A 15,576-nucleotide genomic window follows, 5' to 3' on the forward strand; every position below is an offset into this window, starting at 1 on the left:
CCCCTTTTTTCCCCCCTTTTTTCGGGGATTATGTTCCCAGTTTTGATCTCGGACGTCTGGTCACTTTATCATCATATATCAGAATATTCTATTACTGTGAAAGCCCACTATGAATATTAAAATACGCCGAACTATGTGTCCTGTATCAGCTACATGTATGACCTTTGCAGCAAAACAAACTGAAAATAAGTTCGGTATTCAGTGAGGTATGATTAATTAAATGCGCTGACCGATCCAAGACGGCGGCCCCCATGGCTCTTCAGCGCCAGTAGGCAGTAGCGGTCGATGCGGCGTCTACTCTCCATTATGTCTATGGTTGGGACTGTGTGAGAGAGAAAGGTACTAGGAATCCATAACCTGACAGTTTGGTGAAGCAGCCATGGCCTACTGGTTAGCGCTTCGGACTTGTAACTGGAGGGTTGCCGGTTCGAACCCCGACCAGTAGGCATGGCTGAAGTGCCCTTGAGCAAGGCACCTAACCCCTCACTGCTCCCTGAGCGCCGCTGTTGTTGCAGGCAGCTGACTGCGCCGGGATTAGTGTGTGCTTCACCCTTACTGTGTGTTCACTGTGTGCTGAGTGTGTTTCACTAATTCACGAATTGGGATAAATGCAGAGATGCAGAGACCAAATTTCCCTCACGGGATCAAAAGAGTATATATACTTATAGTTTAATGACACAAATAGTTTATTGGACTGGAAAAACACTTTCACTAAACGGCTGTCCCAACAACATCATAGACACAGGAAAAAGACAACTACTACAGTCATCTGTTGCTGTTATGTACATCACCCCAACATAACACAAGATTTGTTAAAACGCGTTCACAAGCAATAGACAGCTATTTTTTCTCTTCCTTGCCTCTTCTTAACTGTGTGATCTCCCAAGTGGAGGTGGTGCCTCTGTCCTATAATGAGAGCAAAACACCCCAAGTTATTAATGTTGGAAGGATGGAGGGGTGCCTCCACCGATTTTAGACACATTTGGAAAGAAAGAATAAACATCAATCAGATAGTAAAGCAAATCTATTTCTTGGTCACAAGCTAATTGTGTGCACCAACATTAACCAAACCCTGGTTTCTTAAAAGTATGAAACTCAGCCTACTGGTACTTGTTACATCAAACTCCCTCAAAACTCTCCGTATATGTTATCGATTTCAAAGTCTTTCTGAATATCAGGGCAATTATTAGAGGCAATAATGTCTGTCAGTGAATTGAAGGTACAGACGCTTACTTTGATATGAACCCCTAATGGAGTCAGGTCGTTCCGTAAGGCATCGCATGCTGTCAGCAGAGGTAACCGATCTGGATGTAATCGCATCTTCTTGTTCGGCGTACCAGACGAGCCACCAGCAACAGGCTCGAGAGCAAAGTTGCGTATTTCTCTGCGGAAATGCACCAACTGTTCCACCACATTCTCAAGGACTCTGGAGCTATCTTCACTGCTAGAGACCTATGGAACAGGGGAAAGAATACACCTGATGATGATGATGCTTTTTTGCTAATGACAACCTCTCTGTGAAATTTTGTAATATCTATTATCATATCACTGCATGGCTGTACATAACAACCCTGATCATCACGCTTTAGGGAAGACATTGTGCAAGCAAAGCTCATACCTTTCTGTCCAGCAGGTCAACTCCAAATACCTCCATTGTTTCCCTAATGTAGGAGAGTACGGCCCCAAACACAGCTGGACTCCTTGACAGTCCTGCAGTCTTACCATAGAAAAAAAATCCATACCATTTCAATATATGATATAATATTTTAACAATTTTTAAATCCACCAGATTGCAGTCCCGTATCCTGCTCTTAAGTAAGAAGATTTTATTGGAAGGATGGGTACATGACACATTTATAAAACCTGCATCAATCCTGAAGCACATTAAATCTGAATTTGGTCATATTTAAACAATTACAAGTTCAGCCAGTGAGGATAAAAATGACTATTCACTTATATATATTCACCATATTCTCCCACTTGCACATGGCCCTTAGTCTGTAGCCTGTGTAGAATGTTCATCAGACAGGTCATGTCACTCGGAAAATAAACTGCTATTCACAGTGAGACATGCATGAAGTGTTGGTCAGGAGGTTACCTTAGAGACAGTCTGAAGCTGGGAGTTGCATTGGTGAATAAGGTTCATGATGGCATCCACTGCTCTTGGTGTGTCAAAATCATCAGCCAAAGCAGCCCGCACAATGGTTTGCGTAGAAGCTAGCCTTAAAAATAGGGAGGGAATATAGAATTATGGAAAGTGTCTTCTTGTACCGTAAGATTAGCAATCATACTGCATTCAATGAGGAAATGTGTTTACTTAAACCTACAGGACTGGTATTTTGTTTTGTGTATGGATGGATTGTAATGCTTTTTGGGCACTTATCGGGCATCTATTTCGGCCGAAATGCGCGTGTGCAAGGCTACACTACACCAACCTTGCTCCAGCGGCAAGATCACAACACATGATTGACACAATGTATTCACAACACACCACATGATTGGCACAATGTATTCAAATGTCGATTTTTTTGCTGCGGAAGGGGCGGGATATGTGTAGACAACTGCCATATTGGCATTACAAACTAGCCCTATGCATTTCTATGGAGGATTTTTGGAGTGCTGTGTCTCCTCATTAGAAAGTTTCTGAGCATGGTAGCATTTCAAGAGAGAACAGACAGACTATGATGCAAGGGAATCAAATGGACAACACAGCGTTAGGGTATCAGAAAAATAATGCACATTCGAGGTGTGGCCACGACGCGCAGCCGTTACACTTCGGAGTGCATTATATCTCTGATACCCGAACGTCGTGTTGTCCATTATCCGTTATGTAATTACTGATTAGACTGTGCACAAAGTTGTTTGGGAAAACAAGAAATATCAGGAAATAGGTATTGGAAAGTGTACCTCTCCCAAAGCACTGTCTCCTCTATAGGTTGGCACAACAAATGGCCCAGAATGTAAGCCTGAGCATTATGGGTAAAAGAAGAGATTGTGGCCATTGAACTGCGTGCTTCATTCATGCTTTCATCACTGTACTCTATTCCTGTAGAAAATACACAAACAAACATACAAACCTTTTATTCACATTCTCATCCTATGAGGTGCCATCACAGAGGTAAGCTTTTATTGTCTCATAATTGATTCATAAGCAGAGTATGTGGCTATGGCTGAGACAGATAGTGAATGGATGATATTCTTACAGAGTCAGGTTGCCAGTGGGATTATTGAGATAAAATGGCTGCCTACACTCACTCAGGTTGGACAGACTGAATTTACATGGACTATATCTGGAAAGACCTGGATTTTGAACTCAAGTTTGTGTTAGCTTATGTGTAATTTAACTTACCTGATCTGTATTTTGTTAAGAGACAGAACACACGAAATTCATTTGCTGTATAGGACTGTAGAAAATCCTGTATGTAGACAGATAAGACATGTGTATTAATGTGTTTTGATCTTGTAGAATTCAAATGTATCTCACATGCACCTAAAAATGTGAGCACGGGGGTTAGTCTCACTAATTCAGGCCATGTATTCAGCTAAAGCCAGACACTAAATATATTGTGCACATTACATGTGCAAAATCAAACAGTAAGATACAGATGTACTAGTTTATGCGTCAAGGCGTCACAGCCACACCAAGAGGTGCCTCTCCATCTCCTAATGCAATCATGTGTGAGTCAAGGCGTCTCGTGCTCTTGGCCATATCAGTATAGGCTCCAGTTTTCTGTCCTTCAAGACATCCCTCCTATCTACAACATGTTATAATGTTATAAACCACTCTTGCATATGACTGTGTGCTTTGGTGCAGTTGGAAGCATGCTGCCATGTTTATTAATGTTTTGCAGTCCTTAAAGGAGAACTCTGGCCATTTTTCACATATATCTCCGTTTCTCGAGGTCATGAGTCCTGCCGGTACAAGAAAAAGCAGCTACAGTGCTACACTCTAAGGGCATCTTTAAAATCGTGCCCCCAGAGTGTAGCACTGTAGCTGCCCCCTGTTCATGCCCCCAGAGTGTAGCACTGTAGCTGCCCCATGTTCATGCCCCCAGAGTGTAGCACTGTAGCTGCCCCATGTTCATGCCCCCAGAGTGTAGCACTCAGAGTGTAGCACTGTAGCTGCCTGGCTTCTCTACCTGGCAGCTGCAACTTGAGCTAGGTAGATTGTTTTTCGGGTTTTTTTCCGTATAGACAGTACTCGGTGACTTTGAGAAACGGAGATCTACAGTATGTGAAAAACCTTTAAAGGAGAATTCCGGTGTGATATTGACCTAAAGTGTGTTGAAACAATGATACCGAGTGTGAACGTCGGGCTAGCCATGCAAATAAATCACTGTTTTACACCATTTACGAGGCTCAATGTATCTCCACACTTCATTGGTAGACTTCCGAGGGCCCTGACATTTAAAACGAGACATTGAGAACTTTGAAAAAGCACTGGTAGTTTACTTACAAGACTATTTTTGCCGACAGTATCTTCACGAAGTTTAGCATTTGCAGCCATCTTGAATTTAGTCACGTTAAGTCGAGCGACGAGTAAGAATGAACAGGTATGATAAAGGATCAGATTCCAAAAATAATTCTGTGGAAATGCATGGATTCCAGTTGCTGCTACTGGAAGAAACTGGAATCCATGCATTTCTGAATTATTTTTGGAATCTGATCCCATTCAAGATGGCTGCAAACGCTAAACTTCATGAAGATACTGTCTGTATAAATCGTCTTGTAAGTAAACTACCAGTGCTTTTTCAAAGTTCTCAATGTCTCGTTTTAAATGTCAGGGCCCTCGGAAGTCTACCAATGAAGTGAGGAGATACATTGAGCCTCGTAAATGGTGTAAAACAGTGATTTATTTGCATGGCTAGCCCGATGCCGAAGCACCACCATTGAAAAAGCTGTTGGTAGCATCGGCTAACTAGCGCCAGATTTTGGAGTGCAGGGGACAAGCCGAGATGGGCTATGACATACGTTCACACTCGGTATCATGTTTCAACACACTTTAGGTCAATATCACACCGGAATTCTCCTTTAACTAACCACTTTTACATTGTCTCAACTTCTTATTTTTTGCTTGATGAATTATTTCCCACTTTAGAAATCTCACAAAAAGACAAAAAAAAAAAAAATATTTAATGAGAAGAGCACAGCTGCTCTGTTTTATGCAAGTGCTAAATGCCTTACCTTAATAGTTATATAATTCTTCAAAGACTTTGACATCTTCTCTACACCTCCTTTTAAATGAAGATGACCTGGAAGGCACAAAAATGGTTGCTTTAGTTAGTTTGTTTATTACCATAATTAACAGTATTTAAAGTCATACCATGCATTTTAATTATGTCATAACATTCCCTAGATACTTATTGAAAAAAATATCTCATGATTTCATGATTGTGTTATGATTTTCTTGCATGCTCTGAAATACTTATACTGTAGGACAAAATAAGCTGATATTGCAGCTGGGTTTTCATTTCAATATTTTGAAATGTACAGACATGATTGGGATCACTCTGATTGCGCTGTTGCGTCGGGATTAGTGTGTGCTTCACCTCATTGTGTGCTGAGTGTGTTTCACTAATTCACGGATTGGGATAAATGCACAGACCAAATTTCCCTCACGGGATCAAAAGAGTATATATGCTTATACTTATACTTATACTTACTTATATAATCACATTAACCTATCTTATATCACAGCCAACAAGAAAAAATGGCTTCCTACGACATGACTCCTTTAATATTCACGGTAAGACAAGGGCAAATGTGCACATGCAAACTTTCATATAACCATTATCATCTCCGCATTTGTTTTGTATGATTGATAAGTAATACTCGTCTACATCTGAAGTAGCATACTGTGGCTCAAAGCTAACTTATCAAATTCAGCGTGCACTATCCCTCTTAAATGTAAAGGCTGGTGCAAGTACCGGAGTGCAGAAAGTAGTCGCCCCACTGTTGGCACAGGTGATGAGCCTCACACTGGGCAATCTCATTCTCATGGTGAGGGAAGGCGAGATCGATTCCTCCCGAATGGATGTCCAGCTGACTCCCAAATACAGAGCTGAAAAAATAAAATAAATATAAAAATATAGCAACCGTGTGTACATATAAAGCTACTGTGAGCTATGCAAACTATTTATGCCAACTTTCTATTGTTTACTGTAGAAGACAATACAGTCTGAAGAAGAGCATAAAGCTTGAAACGTCATTGAAATGGAGCTCGATTGTGCAAACTTTTATATACTTATTCAAACAGATATATTTATCACAGCTGTAGTTAGAACCCCAAGAGTAAAACAAGATGACTTCTTAAAATCATCTCATTAATCTGTTCGGCCATAATTGCACTTAAATTTGTAGCCCTACATACAGTACTTTAGAGTTTAAAAGATGTGATGTTTGATATCGATAACCTACCTAGCAACAGTGGAACATTCAATGTGCCACCCGGGCCTTCCAGGTCCCCATGGTGACTCCCAGAAAGGCTCTTGCGGTTTAGATGCCTTCCATAGTGCGAAGTCCCTGATATCCCGTTTATTTGTCCCCTCTGTAAACACATGAGAATCATATATAACATTTCCTCTAGTTAAAGACATTCTATGTTAACCTCAAACTCTCACTTCAAATACTATAAACTAGCCAAGCTGACACGGCCCGCGGCCATTGGTCTAAGACTGTGAGAGGCCCCTGGAAAGCCTAGCCTACACCCCAGATCTCCTGAACACTTCAGAGCCGATAAATTATTTTTTTAGCAACATATTTCACATTTCTAATCCAAACAATGTCAAGCTACACTCAACACTGCTCTCAATTGAGCCCTTGGGAAGATGCCTGCCAATTCTGAAGTTGGTCTGACACCCATTTGAGAGATATGCAAAGAATGGACAGAGATATAGACATACTGTACATACAGATAGATGGCACTGCCAAGGTGAACTTCCACAGTATCAAATCCAGTTTCAGCCAAAACACTGAAAGAAAATCAAAGAAATACCTGATTCTCCAACTGTGTCTCCTAGGTTCATAAGTTTGCCATAGCGGTGACCTATAGAACCCACATCGAAGTAAACATCTCCTGTACAAACAACAACAAAAATGAAATGTTGGGCTAATGCAACATTTTGGGATTCTTTCAACCACAGTGTGATCAATTTGGTCTGACAGGACTCACCACTCGCTGTTGCGTAGGCATGTCCATTTTGTATGATGCGTTCGATGAATGCCACAATATGGGCAATGTTCTCAGTCACACGCATATAAACAACAGGAGGAATAACCTAGGAGCACAACATTTCAAAAGTATTATCTAATAATATTAGATTAAATAAGTAATGTTCTAAAGTATTAGAGACTGTAGAGCTCCCCCTAGAGTCGCAATATATTTATATTTTACTCTGCCGTTGTAAATAGCCTACTTCTCGCGACTTGTTCCCCCTACACACAATGAAAATGCTTTTGTTGTGGAGGCGAAGGATTAACAACAGCCAAAGAGCTATAACTACTGACAAGGTAATGTTTCACGATTCTCGCGAGATGTCTTTGGGTCGACTATTCTTGAAGTTGCATGGCTGGTTCTCTCTTGCTACGGCTATGCTGAAGGCTATGCTAGGTGAACGATTCCCCTATTACAAGTTTGTTTACCCATCAAATTGGCTTCATAAAGGTTATATTAAGGTGAAAATCTTGCATAGTCTACCTTTAACCTGATTTTGGTGCTTTAGCAATCTATTACCTTCTAAATCTAAACAATCTGCTGTATTTGAGGGGAAAGTCCTACGACTAGTAACAGGTGACAGACACCGGGAAAACATGATCAGTTATGTTCAGTTTAGAATTTCTTCATGCATAGGAACACATTAAACCCAATGCCATACAAACTTGTCCTTATTATGGAGTATTTGCAAACTAGGTGCCTACTAAGGTATTTACCTTCATGGATAACATGTCCTGTTTGAAGTCCTCCTCATACATTCTGGCAAGCACGGTGGGAGAGATGTTCTCCTGTAAATCAACACAGCCTCAGTTTAAACACACTGCCTCGGTTTAAACGCACATCCTCAGTTTAAACACATCTAGCCTCAGTTTAAACGCACATCCTCAGTGTAAACGCACATCCTCAGTTTAAACACACCTAGCCTCAGTTTAACCACACTGCCTGTTTAAATACACATCCTCAGTTTAAACACACATCCTCTGTTTAAATACACATCCTGCTGTGTTGAACCCTTTTAGTAGTGTATGGATCAGCCCAATCAAGCTGTGTTTCCTGTTTTAAAAGCAAGGTCAGAGTTTTGTTTTTCAGCGCCCAATCAGAACAGACAGCTAGAGAACCATGACAAGCAATTTGTTGAATCTGACATAACATGTTAACCTGACTCTCACCAGATGAATTTCGTTCCGCCTAGCTCCACTCATCCATCTGGGATCGATCCATTGGAGTGGTGCTTCAGAAGGCTGGGCCTTATCAAAAAATCCTTGCATATGATTGGATAAGCTACTTGTCCGTCATCTATTGACGTGCTACTTCAACCACTCACATCGAAGCCAACCCGTGACGCTGAGAACAATCTCACAGTCGCTTCTACGCTACGTCACATCTATGAAACTCCCGCCCTGCGTCCTGATTGGCTCTACCATACAATCTGGTGCCGAAATCACTCTCAACGGAACCAATCCCAGATGGATGTGAGTGGAGCTAGGCGGAACAAAATTCATCTGGCGAGAGTCAGGTTAATAAAATGTAGCCAAATGGATTAGAATGGACTGTAGAAGAAGACTGCAGAAGTGACTTTCGAACATGGCCTCCGCTCAGTGAGAGAAGCTGGGAGCGGGAGACCTCACCACTGGGTGGAGGCCCACGCAAGAGGATCTGGGGAGAGCCCTTGTAAGGGCTGCTAAAAAGCTTGAGGCCTTCTATCGCTACTGCCGACGGAGGAGAGGTGCTGTCGTCTGGACCTGCCTGCTGCCATGGGAGGAGATCTTGCCGGAAGAGGGGCCTGAAGAAGCGTTCGCGGAGAAGACGACGCTGGCCTGGGCAGTGACTCCGCACCGGGCAGTTCGAGGCTGGAGCTGGCGGTGGCCGCGACGCGTGAGCAGAGCCGAGGGAGAGCGGCGAGGAAGAGGTTCCTGGACCACGGACGGTTGGCAGAGGCACTGGGGGCAGCGAACTCACAACGGTGGGGCAACTTCGACGGAATGGCCCTCTGAACTTTAAAACTTTTGGGTGCGTGTGAGAGGCACCGTGCTGTGTGGGTGCCCGTTCTAGTTGGCCGGCGCCTTCAAAAAAAAAAAAAAAAAAAAAAGAGTTTGTTGTGTGGAGTTCGATAACATGGCCATCTCGTGCCTTCGCTTAGGCCGTGAGGGAGTGGAACGGGCCGGGAGCAGAGCAGGTCGGCTCTGCGAGGAGGCAACACGAGGAGGGACGCCGAAGACGGTAGCTGCAGCGGGAGAGCTCAGTGCGGTCCGGTTGCTGCGGAGTCGGTGCCTGTCTGTCCTGGTCTGTGAATCGACGGAGCGGAGTGGCGTTGGTGCAGCTTCATCTGACCCCCCTCGAACCCCGGTGCTTGGTACAGTGTCGACGGTTGGAAAGGCCACCTAGGGCCCCGCCAGGAGAGGAGGAGTGCCGCGGTGACACGCCGCGGAAAGTGCAGCCTGAGGGCGGCTGCTGAGAGGGAGCTGGTGACGAGCGGGGATGGAATATACCTGTGGGTGGAATATACTAGGCAGCAAATCAACTGTTTGTCCTCGAAGTGATGTGTTGGAGGCATGGCAAATGGGTAGTGTTAGGATGTGAGAGACTTTCACAAGGGTCTAACTGACCCATACTGATCTCTGTGCACCCTGAAAAGCACCTGCTGCAATTGGCGTGTGAACATCAGAACATCAGGCCTGGTCTGATGAATCACATTTTCTTTTACATCATGTGGATGTTAGTGCAAGAGTTGTGTCTGCTCCTTATATTCAAGTCTGCATACAAAAGTGTTTTGCCTGGTGGAATCCAAAGACAGCTCCAGTGGGCAGGTGAAAAAGGGAAACTGCAGTGCACACAGAGGCTGATGCTTGAGAATTACTGTATTGTAATAAACCGAGACAGTGGCCTTGCATGATTTCAGTCCAAACTCCCCACATCTCAATCCAAGCGAGCTGTGTGGGAAGTCTGATACATGGAGGGCCCATCACAACTTACAGGACTTGAGGTCTAAGAGTCCATACCAGACCTCCAAAGGTGGGGGATGTTTTAGCAGCAAAAGGGGGAACTACAAGACATTATCAGGGGATCATAATGTTATGGCTGATTGTTGCATCTCCTGTATCCATACTTCAGTCAGGTCATTTGCTGTGCCATGAATATAGCTGGAAATGAGCTTGGGCAGTTCGAACGGAGTGCTCTTTTAGGTAGGTTAAAGTTCAGCTCAGCGTCTATTAAACAATTAACTTGCCCAACAGACTTCTTAGTAGCTTACCTCTGCACTTCTCCTTATGATTTTATCATCAATATCAGTGATGACCATGACGTGGATAACATTTATTCCAAAAACTTTTGACAGAATCCTTTGCAGAATGTCAAATCTAACATAGGAGCTATGAAGAAAGACAGTCATAAATAGATTCAGACAGGTTATAATGTTTAACTATAGTCAACAACAGTTTCCCACACATGATTAGGGTACGTAATGAAAAACACCAGCACTTGTGAACATTATCAGAGTGTTTTGTTTTGGTATAGTGCAAAGGGCGAATCATTACCACGCATGTCCAAGATGCGCATGGTCGTACACAGTAGGTCCACAGGAGTACCTTTAAAGTACAACATGTACATGATAAATGCAGGAACAGCAACACGTCAATCGAAAACTTAATGGGGTCAGATTTTCTTACACATTAAGCTACATACATACCATTTGGCGATCCCCTCATCAGCCAATATAAGTGGCTCTTTCTGTTTGGTTAGGCTGTTGTATACCTTTATTCCTGTATCAGATCCCGATGGCTTCAACCATTTTTTCTCACTAGACCGACTAGTACTAACACAGTGTGGTCTAACTATGGTTTTGCACGAGTGACGACTGTGACTGTTATTCAACGTGACATATTTTGATGTGCATTTCCAAACGTACGTCAGAAATGTCACGTTTGTCCTCATTTTCTTGATACTAAAACAACAACCTACGTCACCTCACCGATAGATTGTGTAGGCTATATCCTAGCAATTCACGCATCTATTTAGCCTATGCAATCAAACACGCTGAAAATAAATGGTCAGGAGAGCAATTACGTTTGACTTTGCCATTTGCACCTCTGAATTTGAATCGTCCCTGCATACAGTGGGAAGCAGTTTGACGTCGTGTATGGACGTTGTAGGCTACCGTAGGCTACTACGCAAAACACGGAAGCTGCGCACTATTGCAGCGTTCGAGACAACACGGAGCTCATGCTCCAACCAAGTAACCTTGGGTGAGTTCAAGACGGATAACACTTTGCAAAGTGTTTGATTTAATGCTAACAGTGGTGTATTGATGTACTGAACACTGTTTGGGAAAAGGCATTTGCCATTGTTTGCTTTTTGCCATTGTTCGCATTTTTCCCGAGCCTGATCAAATCGATGGGAATACATTTTTTAGCAAAATGTTCAGGATTGCACCTCTACACTAGCCTGGAAAATCCAGACCCTGGTACCTCTACACACCACCAAACGAAAGAAAACAAAGCCCACACCAGTGTACACTGTGTCATTCAATCAGGAAAAATGTCAAACCTGTGTAAAACCTTTTGAGTAGAACTTCTGCAGATTCAATCACAGTGATTGAAACATCAACACTGCAAATTTATTATTGACATTTTTGTTTTCGGCATTTACAATTTTATGACGTTTGAAAGACTCGGTTCCACGCCTGACATAAGCCGGAGTACAAAACAAACTTGGTGTACACCTTCATTAATGTTGATTTTCTCCCAACTGGAGGGTCATACTGTCACAACATTCTCTTGAAATGGGGAGGAGGGTTTGGAGATCATGATACCGTGTCCGAAATGTGCATCCATTGCTCAGAAAAATAAGGCTTTGACAAATTCTGGGAAATTAGGTGCCCGATCACTGCATAAATGGGGGATAGTGCACCCTTGTGCGGGGCGTGTACTACTGCTACCCTATTTGCATACATTACCGGGGACAGGAAATGGCCTCTCAGGAAGTATCTTCGTAATCAACCATCTTTGCTGTAGCCTCATTTTGGTTTACACAATGGCCGCCGCCTGAATAAGTCGAATAGTAGGCTACAGCACCAGTATGTAAGTTAATGCCAATACAAGAAGTTTCATTATTGTACATTAACTTTAAAGGTGCTCTAAGTGATGTTGGGTAACATCCAGACATGTGGACTCGAGTCACATGACTTGGACTCAAGTCAGACTCAAGTCATGATTTTAATGACTTCAGACTTGACTTGATAAAATTCGGCAAGACTTGGGACTCGACTTGGACTTGAATTCTATTCACTCGATACTTGACTCGGACTTTGCCTCTTTGACTTGTGATGACTTGACATGTCTCGAATCAAAAACTAAATGTTCTGATCGTGGACCAGTCACCCCAGAGACGCTTTCCCTCCACGACTAAAAATAAAAAATAGCGGAGACAAGCGGCCAGAGCACAGTTCAGTGCTGCCGCTACCCCCACACGCGTTACGCACTGTGTGTAGGGCACCAAGAGACCGAGGAAGGACCAACATTTAGCCAATAACTAGTAGCTTTACTGCAAACTGATTTGCACTCTTGTTAGAGAACGTTTAATGTCAAAATGCACCAACAGCATGTTACATAGATGATACGAGTCCTCTCCATTAAGATCCAAATTGAACTAGCCTACTGTATTTAATTGAGAACACATCTAAGCACGCACGAGAGGGAGAGAAAACGAGTAGGTTCCAGCTGGCTTGTCATTGTTGATGATGATCGATATCTTCTTTTAAATATAAGAAACGTATAAAAGGAAATCGTGAAGGCAACAAATACGAGATTAGAGGAGATTGCGAATTTACCCGGTTCTCACTAGCCTATACTGTTATAAACTATAAGATCCAGGTCACTAAGACATACTAGCTGCACTCACTGTGATTTGGAAAGTGGACAAGAATATGAAGAATTGTCTTTGCCTTTGTGTAATGGAACTGGTGTCTTAAAGTCTTCAATCATTTATTTACATGAAGCACAGAACTACCCAAGCCTTTTATTGGCCTGACTTTGCACTAGTATTTTATTGACTGTCTATGCACAATTTCAACCAAATTTTGCTGCTCTTATTTTTTCATTATTATATGTGCCCTCTTATTTACTTATTTACTTACTTTTTTGTTTACTTGAATGTTATGTTTGTCTGTGGACTTAAATTGGTAAAATATGTCTTGTCTTCACCGTGGGATAGTGAGAAACGTAATTTCGATCTCTTTGTATGTCTGGAACATGTGAAGAAATTGACAATAAAGCTGACTTTGACTTTGACTTTGAAGCACATGATATGCCGATTGAAACGCATTCCACTTAGCTAGCTTGGTGGCTACTGGCTACCAGGCTCATAATTCACTTTTAATTGCAAACAGAAAATGTCAAGCAAGCATCATGTCATACATGCTTCTCTTTCCAAAGGAATGAAAGCTGTTTGTGCCAACTTTAATATCATGCTTATCATTGTTAATATTGTGCTATACATGTGGCACAAACAATGTTTAAGTTTGTGGACTAGCCATAGGCTATATGCATTATGAGAAAGTGTGGAGAGTGGCACACAATGGGCTTATCCCATTTACAAATGAGATAAACAGCATCAAATGTGTAGTATTTCTTAAGAAATGAATACTTTAAAACAAAATTACTGTGTCATTATTATCTTTTAAATAATATAAAAGTGTTGACCTTGGCTTCCCTTATGAGTCGCCACTGGCAGACAGCCTAATAAATTGTTTGCAGGCAAATCTGTGGCCTAGCGCAGTGAAATGCCAGTCAAATTATTACTCATCCTTATAGTGGGCTCTGCAATTTGGAAAAACAATATATATATTTGCAGCTGTGCTGAGTGTCATGTAGCTATCCGTTTTGTACAGATTACTCAGGTATGCACATGTGTATATTACACGGGTATGCGCATGCATATGTCGTAAAAGATTACAGAAGACAGAAACATTGAACATATTTTAATATGTATTTATAAAAAAATACTGTGGATTAGATGGAAGTGCTAAAATTATGATCGATAGTCTAATAATGGCATTATTAAATGAAGAGTACCTGATGACTTGTTCAGGACTTGAAAAGATTGGGACTTGGACTTGGACTCGACTTGGCTTTGATGTGACTTGGACTTGGACTCGACTTGCCCTTCTCTGTATTTACTTGGGACTTGATTTGGACTTGACTGCTAAGACTTGGGACTTACTTGTGACTTGCCAAACAGTGACTTGGTCCTACCTCAGAGAGCTAGCTCGCTACTCCCTCCCCCTCCCTCCTGTGCAATTGAAACTCTTCTAAATGCAACATCTCGTCGGTGATTGGCTGGAACAGTTTGTTATGTTTTTATGGTCCAGGAAGCTATTCCAAGTACGTGGTTTAGTGACAAACCTGGGTAAGTTAACTCATAGTAAGGGATAAACCTCCTAATAGAAGAGCTGTGGTTTCATTATCCTAACAAAACAATGCCATAGGGCTCTTGTTGTAGGAGGACACCAAGTTAACTTACCTAGGTTTGTCACTAAATGTACTTGGAATGCCCCCCAAGCTGGAACAAGTTGTTTTTGTTGCCGCTTTTGGAGCCTGGGCTGTCCACAGAGACCATGTTTTTTTTTTTTTTTACAGTGTATTCGGGGCACAGGCAGCTAGCGGATGGTGATGTTTGCTGTATGTGACAAAAAATATTTTAGCTTAGAAACCGCATAACATCACTTAGAGCACCTTTAATAAATAAGTTGTGTATTGAATAAAGCAAATTTGAAGGAATTATGTTGCAGCTTCTTGCTCCCTCTCCATTCATCATTTTGTTCAATATGGATAAAATTTCATAGATGTATTAAGACAAACATGTTGAAATTTTGTTGTAGGCTACATTAGGTTTTATCAGCTCCAGTAAAGATATTAGAGCTATCACAGACACAGGTGACTTCATCATCTTTAATTAACATTTATCAATTCAATTCAGTTCACAGAACCCAGCTTGAACTTGAAAAAAAAAACTCCTGCGCAGAAATGGGCCAAGACGGACATTGCACAGTGCACCACAGATTTACTCCGACAGGAAACTCAGACAAATAATGATCCTGTCTCTGTGACACGTTATTTTCAACATCATTATCATTATCGGCCAGTGTTTTTCATGCTTTTTTGTGCCACGGCACACTTTTGACACTTAAAATGTCCCACGGCACACTAACATCCTGTGTGAAGAAAAAATAAACATACCATAGCCTAAAATTTCAAATAATACACAGATATGGCCTTGTTATGGCTTCTATGCAAGACCTGCTCAATAAAACAAGCGCCCTCTGTTTCATTTGTAGGTGACTATATCTAATTTGTGAATACTGGAAATGG

At 42.1% G+C, this 15,576-nt stretch overlaps 1 protein-coding gene and 1 long non-coding RNA gene across 3 annotated transcripts; one reads left to right on the top strand and one right to left on the bottom strand.

Annotated features, from left to right (window-relative positions):
* Positions 1-652: 652 nt before the first annotated feature.
* cars2 (cysteinyl-tRNA synthetase 2, mitochondrial) lies at positions 653-11,335 on the bottom strand. Of its 2 annotated transcripts, XM_042079731.1 has the most exons (15): positions 10,899-11,335; positions 10,747-10,797; positions 10,464-10,581; positions 7,930-8,001; positions 7,172-7,277; positions 6,995-7,075; positions 6,418-6,547; positions 5,928-6,061; positions 5,185-5,252; positions 3,350-3,416; positions 2,908-3,046; positions 2,099-2,222; positions 1,619-1,717; positions 1,234-1,452; positions 653-906 (listed from the first exon to the last, which is right to left on the bottom strand). In XM_042079731.1, exons 1-15 carry the CDS (start codon positions 11,141-11,143, stop codon positions 841-843), a joined length of 1,719 nt encoding a protein of 572 aa, XP_041935665.1. In that variant the 5' UTR covers positions 11,144-11,335; the 3' UTR covers positions 653-840. The 2 variants fall into 2 exon arrangements, with proteins under 2 accessions (XP_041935665.1, XP_041935666.1); XM_042079732.1 differs by lacking the exon at positions 10,464-10,581 and having other exon boundaries at positions 10,899-11,040.
* On the top strand, positions 10,779-15,397 carry LOC121698034. The gene is made up of 3 exons (XR_006026679.1): positions 10,779-10,863; positions 11,326-11,454; positions 15,185-15,397. It is a non-coding gene; the product is annotated as an uncharacterized LOC121698034 (long non-coding RNA).
* The last annotated feature ends 179 nt before the right edge of the window (positions 15,398-15,576 follow it).

This window comes from Alosa sapidissima, chromosome 23 (assembly GCF_018492685.1).
Source record: "Alosa sapidissima isolate fAloSap1 chromosome 23, fAloSap1.pri, whole genome shotgun sequence".
Classification (NCBI taxonomy): Eukaryota; Metazoa; Chordata; class Actinopteri; order Clupeiformes; family Clupeidae; genus Alosa; species Alosa sapidissima.

Bases quoted from the DNA above. Each gene is read 5' to 3' on its own strand.
- cars2 (XM_042079731.1), bottom strand. From the start codon at position 11,143: ATGAGGACAAACGTGACATTTCTGACGTACGTTTGGAAATGCACATCA. The intron at 6,548-6,994 runs GTATTTCTTTGA...ATGTGTTTACAG, and splicing joins AGACACAGTTGGAGAATCAG to AGGGGACAAATAAACGGGAT. The intron at 6,062-6,417 runs GTAGGTTATCGA...TTATTTTTTCAG, and splicing joins GAATGTTCCACTGTTGCTAG to CTCTGTATTTGGGAGTCAGC.